At 40.3% G+C, this 16,954-nt stretch overlaps 1 protein-coding gene across 1 annotated transcript; it reads right to left on the reverse strand.

Moving 5' to 3' along the window:
* Positions 1-6,848: 6,848 nt before the first annotated feature.
* Positions 6,849-11,704, reverse strand: kcnj2a (potassium inwardly rectifying channel subfamily J member 2a). The gene is made up of 2 exons (XM_027023251.2): positions 11,551-11,704; positions 6,849-8,415 (listed from the first exon to the last, which is right to left on the reverse strand). The coding sequence occupies exon 2, from the start codon at positions 8,152-8,154 to the stop codon at positions 6,865-6,867; it is 1,290 nt and encodes a 429-aa protein (XP_026879052.1). The 5' UTR covers positions 8,155-8,415; positions 11,551-11,704; the 3' UTR covers positions 6,849-6,864.
* Between the last annotated feature and the right edge of the window lie 5,250 nt (positions 11,705-16,954).

The raw sequence follows: 16,954 nt of genomic DNA on the forward strand, positions 1-16,954 counted from the left end.
GATGTTTCTTCATAAAATCGTGCATGCTTGTGATTCTTGACCCTGGGTCTGGACCATGCCCAGTACTGCAGAATATAGTTGTCACTCTGCTTTAACACACCTTTTCCATACAGAGGGCTTGATGTTACCTGCAAAATGAAATTAGGCATGTTAAAACAAAGGACTCTAGGACTGGGAACCACTAGAATGAGGAAAACTTTCTTCTCTCTTCGTCACTAATCATGCAGTGTACTCACGGGAAACAGGTTGTTTCTCTTGCGTCTTTTAGCCTTACCTCCTTACTTCCTCATTTCTGATTCAGTCAAATTCTTTCCTTTCTTGACTTTGCTTCAGAGACTGTAAAGTTTCTTTCTGTAACAGCAGCAGGACTTGTGTTGGGTGAAACCTGTCCCGTGGCCCCTTCTATACAATGAACAGATGCAGAGGAAGGAAGTTACACTTTTAGTCTCTCCACTGGTTTCTAGACACATTTCTAGACACATTTCTGGAGAAGAGTGTTTCGCCCAGTAGTGTGGCTGAATGAGTGAAAGTCTGAAGAACGGTTCCAAGTCCAGCACTCGATGGTGGATTTATACTAGTGTTAGGCTCCCTCTGTTAAAAGTGATGTCTTATTGAAAATAGTTCTCCAGTCATGGCAAGACATGGTTATCATGTGGTTGACCAATTGCAGGATGTATGTCTGTGTTCCTATGCAGTAGACACATACCTTTCCTCTTTGAAGTACTATTAGCTAAAATGTTGATGGATCTTGCTTGGTATTGTCTGGTATTGCACTTATAGTTGTTTGATTTATTACTTACATTTTGCATTTCTTCTAGGTATCTGCATTGATTCCTTTTCTAAGTTGCTCTGTATAAGAGCATCTGCTAAATGCCGAATATGTTAAATGTAAATGGATATTCTTTAATTCCAGCCCACAGTCTGCCATTCTGGCAACTGTCACCAGCTGACCTCACGTACCTAATGACCCAGGGTGTCAAGTGTCATGTATGCCCCTGCCCTGGGGTTGGGGAGGGGCTTCTTCTAGCATGGCTGTGTCATTGAGCAGAGAGTTGTGTGGGCCATGTGAAGCCAGAAACCCCCTGATGCAGACAGACACAACAGCCCTGAGGATCGCAGGTCTCTGAGTTTATGAGCTGTTCCCAGACTAACACTTCTTCGAAGGGTGTTCCGGTGATAGTTTGGAGGATGGATTGTTTTGTGATTGTTTGTTCACCCCAGGTCCTTCTGACATTGCATTGTTTACCCTTGCTTCTGATCACAGCTGGCCAGAGAGTTTTAAAGGTGCAGGGCGTAGCAGGAGGTTAAATCAGTTGAAAGTGTTACACAAGGGTGTTTGATTTACATGGTTCTTCTCAGGTCTTGTTTTCTCAAGCATTTTTCTTAAAAAAAATGAGCGAACTTGGTATATGTCTTGACTGAAGTAAGTCCTTTATGGGAAATATATTTTGTTGTTGGAATTTTCTGTGAGCAAGCTTGCCTGGCAAGATTATTCAAGTGGGAGGGTTAGCATATAAGCCATAGGTTTTCATGCGTTGTTCCCTGGGAAACAACATATGCCAAGAAAAAAATGTTTTTGGCATTACTAGACACATATTACAAACACCTGTCTATAATTAACTACTGGCTTCTGTGCATACATTTCATTCTGTGGTGTTTTACCTTCATTCAGGTTTCTGTGTGTGCTTTTAATTCTGTGGTGTTTTACCACTGGTCAGGTTTCTGTGTACATTTAATTCTGTGTGCTTTACCACTGCTCAGGTTACGGTGTGTACATTTAATTCCTTGGCAATTTACCTCCGTTCAGATTTCTGTGTGATAACCATTGAGGGGGAAAAAATGACCATTAGGGGAAAAAAACAGGGAAAATGTAAAAGGATCTTTCAGCTTCTTTCATTGCTGGTTTACTTCTGAAGCAGCCGAATGCTCAGAAGTTTGCCTCACGTCCGATGGTCTTAAATGCATGCTTGGAGTAACTGAGAAACAGCAGCACATAAATAACCCATGCTTAACAATGTGAACTCCTCTTCCTTTCCAGCAGGAAGCACAACCTTGGCGTGCTTTTCCTGGTCACCACCTTGAAATGAATAATTCAATAAATAAATGGAATATTAAATGGTGTGACCGGAAAAAGGGTGACTCCTGACCACAGATTTTCCCACCAGCACAGCAGCACAGCTCACAGCACTCTCAAACTGTGGCACCTGAGACTGTTAGCGCAGGCATGTGTTTTCAACCACTCATATGGTCTGCCTTACACTTATAACTTCTGTAATAGGTGCCTTGCTGAACTTAACTGCCACAATTGTATTTCTGTAATGAGCAAGTTCTGCAGGCTTTTCAGAGTGCCTTTAAAATGGAGAGGTTTCCTAACTGTTTACCTGATCATGACGCTATTATCATCACAGATTAATTGATGAAAAATTATAGAATAAATGACTTAAACATGTAAAATGATACATAGACCACTTCTTCTTATATGTGGATATTAAAAGAAAAAAATATCCCGCATGCTGTCTTTTACAAAGAGTGGAAAGGAAGTTCCTACATATAAATGTAAGTTATAAATGTATAACTGTATCTAATGCAGTGAAAAGATTTAATACTGAATGAAAAATAATCTTATATAGACGCCATCTGCTCTTTCTCTCTCTTTCATGCTGCTCTCATCTGGCCCTTTCTTCCTGTCTGTCTTTCTTATTAATGGACCTTATAATGACCATTAGCAAATAGACTAGATCTCCACACACACACACACACACACACACACAGAGTTTGTTCCTTTTTTCCATGGTTTCAGAAATCCAGACTCCTTAAGTTGACATTAGTGTCAATCTCACTGACCTGCAGATGGTGATATTTTCCACTGAGCTGGACCTGGGTAGAGCATCTCCATTATAATCCAGCCCTGGCAGAAGGGAACTGCCAGAGCCACTGTCAGCTCATATTATTTCAAACACATGCTATTTCCTCTCATCAACAACCTGGGGTTTCTCACCTTGACATAATGACATTGGATTACACAGTGGATTACACAGTTCATTTCTCAGAAGCGTAAAACCATGTCATTTTCTGCTCAGTTAGTTGTTTTTGAGTGAAGAGGCATGGATGTGATTATAGATAATAATTATGTAGTAATTACACAACAGAAGAACACCATGCGAATGTAATGGACACTAAGTGATATTTGGTGCAAGGAACATGACATGACATTTTCTTTCCCCTGGGTTATCAAAATGTGACTTTTTAAAAAGCTCCCCCCCCCCCCCCCAGTTGACATTTATGCTCACATCATTTAGCAGACACGCTTGTCAAAAGTGACTTAAGATGTTCTTCGTTGTTTCCATATAACTTATCCTTCTGCTAGTACAACTAGGCTTTTTAGCAATGATGGAGTGATGAACAGGAAGAGAAAGACAGGTGGTATAACTGAGCAGGAGAGTGTGATGTAGACGTGCTGGGCCTCTCTCAGGGTATCTTGGGTCTGCGCAATGTACAACAAAGTGGTCACTGGATTATGAATTGTTTATGTAGTATCTGCCTAAAACACAGATGACCTCTTAAACTTTCTAAACTGTATCCAATTCTCCAAGATGACTTTGATAAATGAGCAACTTAAAATGTAATTTAAACAAAATGCCTTGTATTTTTAAGTCTTGTTTCAATATTTTAATTCTTAGAACACTGCATGGAAGGCAGTAAGAGTTTCCTTTGGAACTGCAAAAAAACCCTTAAAAAACCCAAAAAAACAAAACCCCATACCTATGAATTGAATTTAGTGTTTTAGTATAAACACCATCTACGAAAATAAGAGGGCTGTGGAGACGTTTTGTGTAATAAAATGAAAAAGCTTCACAGTCAGAGCTTTAATAAAACACCCAACCTTTTGCCTTCCCTAGCAGAACATCATCAAATTATGCACAAAAATCTCTTAATTGAAAATGCTCAGATACTCAGAAAGGAACATGCAACTGAGAAATTATCTCACACCTCTTGAAATGGTTATTACGCCACGTTTTCAATTGTAGTCCATACCATGTTTTGATTTTTATTATTTAAGTCAAACACATCTAGCTAATCACAGGTCCTTTTGATCATTCATCCATATTTTATTGAAAAAAGAAAATAAAATATAATGTACAATAATTACAATAATAATAACTTCAATAATATTAATCATAATATAAAAAATCTGTACATTCCATTGTTTTGCAGTACAAGGAAGACTGATACAAAAAGACTGCAAAAGGTGCTGGGATATTTACATACGGAGGAGAAACGCCATACATCAAACATCCATCATTTAAAGGGGCTTTTTCTGCTTCTGGCAGAGTTGACTGTAGGTCAGTTTTTATCAGGCCTGTTGAGATTGGCCACTAACCTAGTGTATTTTTTTTTTTCTAAAACAAATTCAACAGCAAAAAGATAAAAGGCTAAAAACAAAAACTAATACCGATTCATGATAATTCACACCTTCACACACTCAGTATACCATATGTAGCGTGTTTCAATGTGGGGGGAACAAAAATTGTTGGTCTGGGTTTATTATCTCCGTTTAGAGAGCGTTGGAGAGAATATGCTCTGGTAGACACTTCACTAAAGGGGCTGCTAAAGTGCAGACTAGTTTGATAGCAGAATATCTCTAGAAATCATGAAATCAGGGCTATGTGATCACTTTTGGGCACATATCTGATATTCAGTCCTGAGCTCAATGCTGGTGACACAACTGGGCTACTGGATCACAGTGGTGCAGTATCTGTCCAGTTACCCATCATCCCACAGGCTCCACCGCCCTTGTACACGACCTGGATGAGCCATTAGAGTCGTATTGCAGTTTGTCAGGCAGTTAGAGGTTAGTGTTGGTTGAGAAGTCATAACTATATTATTATTATTAAGCAGGTTAACCCTTGTAAGGGTAAAGTGTGGGATAGTGTTGTTTTCTATCCAGTTCTACATATATTAGCTACCTTAAATCTCCAGACCATGATAAGGTGCAGGTTTTACACATGCACAACTACTATTTTTTGTATGAGAATATATATGTTCAACTCAACATGTTTTAAATCTGTGGGTTTCCTAGCAAAATTTTTATAACCTCAAAACACTTGTGTAGCACTAAATGTTTTAGTAACACTGAAGGTGGGTCAGGGATGGGCTTTAGAAGAGGCTAACCTGTAGCCTTATTTCTAAAGGGTTTTCTTATATGTTATTTTGTCTCACAAACATTTGGCTCTGAATATGAAAATAGCTGATAAAATAAATGTGTATTGGGAATTGAGCAAACAAACAAATGAAAATCTCTTCACTTGTAAAATATCTGAATTTTTTGTATCTCTCCACGTTGATTTTGGGACTTATACCTAGAAAGACTTAGACATACTATTTAACACCTGTATAAGAATTTGATGCATTCTTTATGACAGATTGTTTAGAATACTCTTTGGTTTCAGTCATCTCCAAAACCCTATTATAATATGCAACATAGCAGCATGTATAGAAAAACATTCATTAGCACATTCTCACCCTGTCTGTCCCAGTGGATGGGATGACTGCTGTGTTTGGCTTTGACACTGGTCTTACCCTGTGGGAGTTAGCGCTGTAAACAGGCATGTTCCTTGCATTTTCCCCTGTGAGGCATACAATTAAGCCCAAATGACCCATGAAGGGCAAACTGCTGACTCTTCTTGTAATAACAGTCAGGGACCTGTTTGTATCGTGACCACAGGTCACAGACACCTAAGTCATAAGTCCCCAACAGGACTATTTCAGGTGGTACCTTTGACCCAACTATGGCCCTTGGGTTTGTACTTAAAATAGAAAAACATGGTGGTATGAGTGTTAATAAAATACACTGAATTTGCATTGTCGGATGGTGGATTTCATTATTATGTTATTTTCAGAGGTGTAAAAGTTGGGGTTCATAAAGTGGTTGTAACACTATCTGGTTGCTAGTGACTTAGATATCAGACATGAAAGTAGTCCCTGTAACATGGGATTCTAAACTAAGCTCACCTCTGTCTGTACTGGAAAAAAAGACCAGATGTATTAATACAATGTTTGTCTAGCAAACTTTATATTTTCTAACCAAAAGTCTGGTCAGGCTGCAGCAGGAGCATACCTGACACAGGTAAGCAGCTGTTTTTAGACTGAGGCCAAGTGATTAAACAAGTGGAATCAGGTGTGCTCCTGTTTGGGTTAAACCTGCAGTCATTAAAAGGGTTCTCACAATGTGTTTTTTTTTTTGTTTGTTTTTTGTTTTACATTGTTGTGATTTAAAATAGTTATAAAGGGCATTCGAATTGAATTATTCCAGGATAAATTAAGGACAGTGTGCAAATATTAAAACATACACTTTTCAGTGTCTAGAGTTGTGTGTAGGAATCAAGATTTTTGACCATCATAAATCTGTTTGCTACGGGAGTTTTTAAATAATTATGTAGCTGCCACTAAGGACAACACCTTTCTTCTCATATCAGCCATTGCAGGATAAATGCACAGGAAGACATGCCTGACATTTTCAAGTTTTGCATAGCAGTTACATCCTCTCCACTCTGTGACATACAGAAGCAACAGCCTAAAAGGGAGTGTTGCATAACTGGATAACCCCTCCTTTATGTGCACCCCTTAATCAGTGCAATGCCTCAAATCTGTGGTGTTGTTTTTTTTCTTTTATCAACATAATTTTTTGTATGTTTTTAAACCATGCATACTCATAAGAACACTCTTGTTCAGTTCGTCTATTCATGCTTCCTTGCAGCTGTACCGTCAGCTTAAGTCTGCGTCCCTTAAGGGCCTCAGTTCAGTTCAGTGTGCCTGTTATAATAAGCGCAGTCTGCCAGACTGTTTCTTTAGGTCTGTACAGAGTCATATTTCTGACTCCCGTCGCAGTGGCCGGGGTTCTGGGAGCACACTGGCCGGGTTGTAGTCACAGTCCAAGCCCATGTCGGTGTGTGTGCCTGCAGGCCCGAGCCCAGACCGGTCCCCATCCTCCTTTTCCTCTTTGCTCTGAAGTACAACCTCGTTCTCGTAACAGAAGGAGCTGGGATTGGATAGGATGTATTTTTTCTCTGCAAGCTCCCTCGCGCTGCACAGCGGGGTGCTGGGCACTTCGTAGGTCTTGTGGAAGTGAGAGTAGTCCACTTTATAGTAGCTCTTCTCCTCAAACAGCACAGGCTCAAAGCGGTGGCCCCAGAGGATCTCGCCGGCCACATACGAGCTACGGCACTGGGTTGTCATAGCCGTGGCTTCCACCATACCCTCCAAGATCACCACAATCTCGAACTCTGAGCCTTCAAGATCCTGCTTGCTCATGTCATAGAAGGGGCTGTCCTCATCTATCTCATGTACGATGGTGATCGGAGAAACCAAGAAGATACGGTCAATGCCACTGTCGAAGCCCACATCAATGTCCATCTGGTCCAGAGGGATGAATTCCCCCTCTGCTGTAGTGCGAGATCTGATCAGCTGAGCCCGTACATGGGCCTCCACCAGGTGGCTTTTGCGTAGGTTCCCCACCCTCCACATCAAGCATAGCTTATTGTCCCTCATGGCCACCGTAGCGTTGTGGCTGAACACCAGTGTCTCGTTTCGCTTCTTCGGCTTGGCCATCTTGGCCATAACCGCACCTATGATGAAGGCATCGATAATGCATCCCACGATGCTCTGAAAGACCACCATGAAGACCGCGATTGGACACTCGTCCGTCACATAGCGGTTGCCGTAGCCAATAGTGGTCTGTGTCTCAATGGAGAAGAGAAAAGCAGCCGTGAAGGTGCTCACGTTTGAAACGCACTGGGGCTCTTTGTTATCCAAGTCTCCGTGAAAGAAGGCCACCAACCAGAAGATGCATCCGAAAAACAGCCAGGAGAGCAGGAAAGCCAAGCAGAAGATAATGAACATCCAACGCCAACGAATGTCGACGCAGGTGGTGAAAATATCAGCCAGGTATCGCTGGCCCTTGTCGCTGACGTTGATGAACTGCACGTTGCAGTGTCCGTCCTTTTTAACGAACCTGCTCTGGGGCTGGGGCTGGGGCCGCGTGTACACCTTGCCCTTCCCCTTACCACAGCCGTTTGGCACCGTCATAGTGGCCAACTTCATCCCGTCCTCCTCTGATGACACGACGCTGTAGCGGCTGGCCCGCACACTTCCCATCACCTCAGTCTGGGAGGCCTGTGCTGATTCTGCTTTGGAAAACAGTCCGAGTTTCTGGAAAAAGCGTTGGAGAAACAGTTTTGAAACGCTCACGGGGACCGACACAAGCAGGAAACGGTGGAACTGTTCAGAGCAGGACGCAGGAGGCGTCGCTCTGCTCCAGAGGGACCTTCTGACTGGCGGAGAGGTCAACGCAGCCAAGGGAGTGCTGATCAGTCTGCTCTCATCTGCTCCCTTGATCTCATCAGAGGGGCATCCTAACTGAAACCAGAGAAGGCAAAGACGGTTTAGTCTTAATAAGATGAAACCTGAGAAATACAACATCCTCTCTGTGGTCTACTTCAGAGTCTAAGTGTGTAAGCTTGAAAGCTAGACGTTCAATCTGAAACGCATTTCTCATGGAGCTCACTTGTCCTCAGGCATCAGGTTTAAAGATTAAGATTTTGGAACTTCAGTCTTATCCTTTTAACCAAACACCGTGATTAGTGTTTGTTGGGACTGAAACCAATGTTAATACATGTTGATACATGTTCCACTTAAAAACCAGAAGTACTACTGTGAAGCCAGTGAGGACTATGGTTAATCCCTGAGGTTAGATCAAAACTGCAGGTCATGCCAAAAATACATCATTTAGTTCTTAATAATATAAGATAACCCTAGTAACCTTAGATTGTCATTCCCTAGTGTTCAGTGCTAAAAAAAAACTGTGGGGAAAATGATTGATGGTCCATCTTTGATTGACAGCCTTTTTTCTTGGCAGCAATATTATGACAAGATAATTTCAAAGTTTGTCTCCAAGTCACAATTTCTGATCCCATGGAAATGATCTTATTAATTTTAATACCGTCTTTCCAACAATGCTTTGTCCAATCCATTTTTGCATGATGCCACCTGTGGAGCAAACAATGAATGTGCTGCTACGATTACAGATAAGCAGACAAGAACATGTAATTGCATCGAGTGCAATGCTTATTTCCAGTAGTTGCTTGAAGCACTTGTTAATGCCACATGGGTATATTGGTCACAAGCTCCACACTCCAACTGCCTTATTGCTCACTGGTGCATTATTAATGCCCATTTTCGCATACTTTGCTAATCACAGTCGGAGAACATGGAAAATGTTTTGCATGACTTTGTCCTTTAACCAGTGCACTGGCTGGATTTCTCTAACTGGCACCAGGGTGCCAGAAACTTTTCCAGGAACACTCTAAAACACATTATTTTCAGTGTGCTGACCAGGGTGCTCTTCTCTAAAATACAGGGAAGAAGCCTATCACAGATGTATATTTGATAATCAGTGCAACTTAAAGGAAAATGCTTGTTTATATTTCTGTGGAACATGTTCTGCTGCATGATATTTCTGACCTCATTAATTGCTGAAATTAATTTTTACATTTCTTTTATATGGGGAAAGATATTTGAGCTGGCAAGGAACCACTTACCGTACTGAGCCCTGATGCCTAATGCATTAAAGATGATGGAGTATGTAATAACTAGACACGGGAGGACAAACTATTGGTCGAGCTCCAGCAGAGGAGGAAAACAAAACAAGTTAAACCTATTTAGCTGCAGTGTGCACTGCCGAAAGATGTATGGGACTTGAGAGCTGATCCAATGGGACATCATCTCCCAGCTGTACAACGGTCTGTAAGGGATACCTGACGCAGCTAACACATCATTCATTAAGGCCCTTAGTCTGTTCTACGTGTTTAAAACCACCATGTGATTTCACCATCCTAGCAACCAGCACTAAAAAAGATTGTGGATATTTTTTTAAAAATGATTATTATGTTTATCCTCCTAATGCATAGAATGTTAATTTGCTTAATGGAAAAGACTATAAAGAGGTTATGATTAAAGTGATTACAGTATGATTATTATGATGATGAATATTCTTAATAATAATAATAATAATAATAATAATAATAATAATAATAATAATAATAATAATAATTATTATTATTATTATTATTATTAATATTAGTAGTAGTAGTAGTAGTAGCAGTTCTCATCTGTGATGTGTGCAAACACAATAAACGTTCACAGCAAGGAGATTTTTGATCCCCAAATTCCTGCATGCCTTCTTTTGTGGCATTTGATTGTGTCCATTGCATTAAACTATCTACATTGTCATCTTATAGCGGATCATCTTAGTGTAAAACACTAATAGCGTTTCAACTAAATGTGAGTCAGACTGATTTGGGACAAAGTTAGACAGTGTATCCTTTAAACTCTGATGGTTGAACATGGCAAAATATTCTGTTGTCTTAATAAGCGTTAATGATCTAATACCTGACGACGCGATGAAACGGCTTAACAGATGCGGTTATTTCCTGTGTGAAATGCAATATGACATTGTTTATGTCTGGGAAAAGTGTTTATTTTAATAGCGTGGAACAGGGAAAACCGGTGGAAAATCTTACATAAAATTCATTTTAACACATGCTTTTGATGCTTGTTCCACATATTTATGTGATTTGATTTTGGGGAAATTCCTTATTCGCTGTAATTACTATTCGTATGATTGAATTACCAAAAGCAAACAACATCTAATCAGTTTGTCAGATAAGTGTCTGCAGCACATCACGAACACAACTGGGTTTAAAAAAAAACGGTCGGGTAAAACAACATCGAACCGTCCCATCCTGCCGTCGGCCTGTTGACCAGCTGAGCCCCAGCCAACACAAGCCCGACAACTGCGCAGCTGTGCTGCGAGGATTACCCGAAATAACCGCGGGGCTGCGAGTATTTAGAGGTGATGAGAAGCACACGAAATTTTGAATAAAAGTACAAAACCAAAAAGACATAGATATAGGGTGCACGGCTCTTTTACAGGACATACAACGTCTGACTTTATGCTGACTAATTGAAGGAGAATATAGGCTGCTATGGAAACGCCAAAGTTAAAAGCGCACGACAAGTTACAACAGGTGCAGGGTAGAGAGACACTATGGGTTACATGAGACTGAAGTTAAATGCAGGGCAGTTATGACCTGGGATCTCTCCGTTTAATCGCTGTTTAGGTCATATCAAAATCTCTTGACGATCCGTGTCGGATACCTTTTACTCATCAATACATTTGTACTACGATACACATTTTAACATTACGTTCCTAAATAATTTATCTTTCATTCTCCCCTGCACAGAAAGCTCACGGATTTGTTTGGTTCCAAGCACACAGCTATTTCGCCTGCAGCTTTTCCGGTACCGCATCATCCACATTGAACTTTCATTGAGGACCTTCTATTACATTCCGCATGAAAGGCACAGGGGCTGCACTTTTTCCTACAGTATCTTTGGTCTTTACTCCTTTGTAATGCCAAGACCAGCTCACCCATTTAAAGTATTACTACAAGCCTGCTAACGACAACATCCCAGACGTTTATTCACCCTTACCTGATAATCATTGGTAGCCTAAATAAACATCAAACAGCTGGTTCCAGTATATCCAACGGCACGTTTAATCTTGATGTCGTGTTGTCTCCACATTTACGACTGGGATACTGGCGCGATACAAAAAAAAAAAACTAAGTCGTCCACGTGTTCAACTGGTTCCGAATATGCGCTTATTCATGTGCTCGTCTGTCGGGGCTTCCAAACAATTTAAATACCCTACACCGGCTAGCTCCGCCTCCTGCTGAAGCCCCAGCCAATCGCCTGGCTCAGGTACAAATGGAGGTCGCGGACGCTGATAAATTCATTTGCGGCACCGAATCAAGCAAAGAATAAACGGAGAAGTAAAGTGACTTATTGTTCCTAGATTATGCAACGGCCAACAGCAGATCTGGAAGGACTGGCTTCATCTTAATTTAACGCCAAGTAATGTTTTAATTTACGTTTTTTCTTTCCAATTAAATCAACAGATTGTAAAACAGACAAGACATTAAAGATACTGCGTGCAACGCGCGGTAATGAAGAAGCGGATGAAACCGTTTAAATAACTTTCCCTCTTCGGCACTTAGAGTCTGATCGGGAAAGATCCAGTCTAACATCATTCACGCTAGAGCTCGAATGGGTATAACTTTATCAGGAATCACGCAGATTATGTTTTGTCATTTCTGATACTGTGATTAGGAGTATTCCAAACATTCACTTTCACCCGGATGTCTAATCCATGCCAAGTATCTTGCAGCAAATTGCTTATTTTTAGGTTTTAAGTATGGGTTTAGAGGAACGACATTCAAATATTGGGTTAACATAGCAGAATCAGTTCACATCTCTTAAACTACAACTCAGATCTGACTTCATTAAACCATCGCGCCATGCATTCTAACAAATGTATTGAAATGAGATATTTATTATTTTTGTATTTTTTGGACCTTTGCTTATTTATTTATATTTAATGATGTAAGGAAATGAAAATCGGCATGACTTAAGTTTTTTTTTTTTTCTCTTCAAAACGGGATAATTAATTATCCCTGTCTAGCACGAGCTCGCGTTTCCTTGCCCTTTCGGACTGCTGCGTGCTTCAACATGGTACAATATCACACTGCTTTAGTAATCATATGCAATGAGCCGTGTTTGAATTTGTTTGTAAAGCTGTTTTGCAGGTCTTATTTTAGTTCCTTTCTTGTTCAGTCTATAAATAATACCGACTATTTATAGCCGCGCTACGGTGCGCGAACTGGCCGACTGCGCGCAGCTTATGTTTACCTTCTGGGTCGATTTAATGCGAGGCTTGGTGAGAACTGCCTCTAACCACAAGGTGGAGGGCTGGAGGCTTAGTGTTTCCTCATGTCCTTTCAAGGCATAGCCAATTGAGGGGAAACCATCCACATGCAGAGGCACAAAGTCTGCGCTAACCAATCTAGATGAACATTTTCCGGCGCTCTAAATAAGTCAGGTGTCAGCATAAGCCTTTGTAACGCAATGCATTGCCTAGTATATAACATGCGTAAGTGTTTGGGATTATGTGGGTCATTTTGGACGGTGAAATAGGGGTGATGCACTTTTTCAGATGTCAAAGAAATATGGTGCCTTAAGCCTGGTCAGGTGTGTGTGTGTGTGTGTGTGTGTGTGTGTGTGTGTATTTGTGTGATATTCCTAGAGCGTGAACAAAGTCTATAATGGCCATATTGAGTATATACCAGCATTTAACAAACTTGTGTTAGTAGCCTAAGTGCAGTTAATGTAAAGGCAAATGCAATATGGACTATCACTATGGAAATAATATGATAGTCTATATTTCTCCAATTCATATATATTTTTCCAAATTATATAAAAACACATAAGAGACATGTGGTCATGCATAGCAGATGCATAACGCCAAATATTTTGTCAGTAGCTTATATGATTCATTCTAAATATATAATAAATGTCTAAAACACACAATAAGCAAAGCAGAAACATTTTTAAATCAGTTTCAGTGAGTTAGTCCTTGTACACAAGTTGCTTCTTTGCTCTTCATCACTTTTGTATAGGCTGAAAACATAAAGCTTATATTTCAATTATCATTAATTCACAGAAAATGTAATTATCCCCATTGAAAATATGATTATCCCAATAAAAATACAATTAACTCTATAGCTCTCTTTGTAGTTTATTATGATGTACTGTATTATCTTCAGGGTCACCTTTCCTTTTTGGGGGTGGAGACCCCCCCAAAAATAGAAGAAACAACAGCCAAATAAAATTAATACAAAGCCAACAACCAAAAAATAAATAAATGAATGAATAAATAAACCCAACCTACAGACTAACATAAATTAACCCAACCTACAAATCAAGATAAATTAATATAAAGTCATGTAATAGGGTAAAAGGAGGGAGTTACCAGAATGTGTACAGTGTACCAGAATGTGTACAGTGAACACTAGTACTCAGTGTTCTACTCACTAGTACACAGAGACTGTACTTAGTGACTGCAGTTAACTTAGTTACTGGGTGTTGTTAACATAATTTAAGAACAGCAACTATGTTTGGACAAACGTCTGATCGGAGCCTCAAAATGAATACTTGATTGTTTTCACCTTCATAAAATAAAGGCATCTTTTATCCAAAGGTACTGGGAAGGTGGGTGTGGGTTTCTGCAGTAACTAAGTGTGAAACATGTGAAGGCAGCATGTAGCCCACTGGTAAAGCTTGTAAACAGCTGACTAAGGATGAGCGGGCCAGTGTCTTTAGATGCAACAGCAGAAAGTGAGTCAGTACAGAGGTCCAGATCATATGTAAAATATTGGCAGGACTATGGTGGTACCTACCAGACAAGAGCCGAGACCTGGACACATATGAGGTGGTTTCCTCTTACAGCAGTATGTTTTGCTGCACATAATGACACCATTGTACTGCATTGCGAGCACAAACACATGAGCTGTGCACTTGCTCCTGGATTGCTTCACAAGTCTCAGTATCTATATCTAGGACATAATCTTTGGACCACGTGGCACTAAGAGAACTGGGCAGGGGTCAGAGGGGATGAAGGCTAATGTATATATAAGAACATATATAATTTGGAAATTTGGCCTTTATTTCAAGGGACCATTTCTAATATTGGACTGAGTGAGAAGCAAGAGCAATATTAAAAAAAAGTTATAAAAGTTTTTACAAAGTCACAGATTTGTAAATATCTGAACAGCTTGGCTCTAGATGATTCAAACACGCTGATTAGGCGTGATTACATGTGGCTGGGGGAGCAGCGATCAAACCCCATCCAGGCAAGAGCTCTATGCTATATCAATAAGAGTCCTTCAGCAAGACTCCTAACACTACACTCACTTACCTCTGTAACATGCTTGAAAGTCATTCTGGAGTGTCTGCCAAATGCATAAAATGTAAATGTAAATTTGATTCCATAAGCACCCCATAACACATACACACCACCTAAGATGGAAAGGGGAATAATGAGTTTGAATATAAAGATCATAACAAAGCGGTAGTGTGAACATATACACTCCTGTGGAGAAAGAGAGTGAGTTGGAGGCAGAGAGACCATAGTGCCCTATAAACTGGATCCAAAATCATTAAACTATTTTTAACAGTAAGCTTACTAGAATACTAGTATGGAGAGGAGAGGGTAGGAAAATGGAAAAAGGAAGTCAGGCTCAAGGTTGAGGAGGATGGTTAGTCTCTCTGCTTCTCAAAGGACCAAATCATGGTAGAATGCATATTGGCCACCCAGTGGTAAAGTAGGAAATTAGAGAGGGCCAGTCCACCCATTTTCTTTGGCTTCAGTTAAATCTTTTTCCATATCCATGGAACTTTTTAAGGCCAAATAAACAGGGAAGTAAGCCTACTGAATAAGGATAGAAATGATTTGGAATAACAGAGATGCTCTGAAAGAGGTAGATATAAACATCTAGGGAGTATATTCATTTTAATAGTATTTATCCTACCAGCCAGAGTTAAAGGACGGAATGACCAGCAGTGGAAATCATCAGCTAAATAAGTGAATAAAGGATTTTTATCAAATAAATAATTAAAATATTTAGTCAAGTTGAGACCCTGGTATTAAAAGTACTGAAAAGACACTTTGGCTACTGTGATACTGGACGTAACCTACCAGCAAAGGTAACTGCCATGAGCTCTATCCAGCTATGCTGTCCCAGTACCCCTAGTGCTATGAGAATAGATTTGTCAGGCTTGGAAATAAATAGCAAATAGTCACATGTTTACAATGACAGTCTGTGCTCCCAACCCCATCTAGAGACCCCCACCATCTTTGTATAGACCTTAGGGTCTCCGCCAGTGGCTTGGTAGCTATGGTGAATGAGCAAGCAGCATAGTCTCCTCCCCCAACACAGAGGGAAGAAACAGGGGAAAGATCCTGGTTTGTTGTTAGTGTGCACACAGGCTGAAGCTGAGGAATGCATCTGTTTGGCCCATGATATCCCTGAGACCAGATCTCCTCGCTGCATCTCAGCATCTCAAGTAGAAGCACTATAACATAATCTAACATTCACAATTAAAGTTATTTGAGCTGTATCAATAACAGATGGCAGAACAGGGGTCCTTGCGCTTATGTTAGGTGGTATAGGGACAGTAATGGAAGCTTCCAGATTCAGAGGATTCATTAAACATGTTAAGTAGCAGTGATGCTAATTTGTTTATGTATTTAGAAATTCTGCTACAGGGCCCGGGCATTTTCTGTTCTGCATGAATAGTTTTCAGCCTTGTCTATGGTAAAAGGTTTGTTTTAGCCTAGAGGTTGTTTCTGAGTCAGTGTTAGGAGGATTTAAAGAGCTGAAGAAAATGTTGCATTGTGTCTCAGTAGTCACTCTCAAAAGTGAACAGGTCCATGTAAAAATGAATGAACTGTTGGTTAATCATGGGCCAGCTGTGTTGCCATTGGAAGTGCCAATCTGAGTACTGTGGTGTGAGGATGAAGACGTGTAAACGATATAAAAGTAATTTAGTTTCTTCATCAACAAACTCTGAGTAATGGGGCTTTTGTAACATTTCAGCTTTAGAAGCTGGGGTATCATATTCTGTCTTAGTGGCTCAGAGCTGAGTTGCATTCATAGTCTTCAGTTCTGCCAGTGTTTTGAAGAGGCTGGATCTCTTTTTCCATATTGATTCTTCTCTGATGAGAAGAGTAAGATATGATCTCTCCCCTGAGGTAAACTTTGCTTTTTCCCAGATTATAGCTGCAGAAGTACCTGATGTTGACATTAGTTGAGATGAAAAGGTCAAAGCAGTTGTTTATAATCTTAAACTCTGCGTCCAACAGCAGTAGTGAAAACAGATCCAAGGGACCAAGTTGAGGATCCACCTGAGAAGGTGATTTCTACTATGACAACCACATGTTTAGATATTATTTTGGGTTATATGAGCAGGAACCAACAGGGGGAGAAGAAAAAAAAAA

This window comes from Electrophorus electricus, chromosome 14 (genome assembly GCF_013358815.1).
Source record: "Electrophorus electricus isolate fEleEle1 chromosome 14, fEleEle1.pri, whole genome shotgun sequence".
NCBI lineage: Eukaryota > Metazoa > Chordata > Actinopteri > Gymnotiformes > Gymnotidae > Electrophorus > Electrophorus electricus.

Coding starts and splice junctions, on each gene's coding strand:
- kcnj2a (XM_027023251.2), bottom strand. CDS start 8,154: ATGGGAAGTGTGCGGGCCAGCCGCTACAGCGTCGTGTCATCAGAGGAG.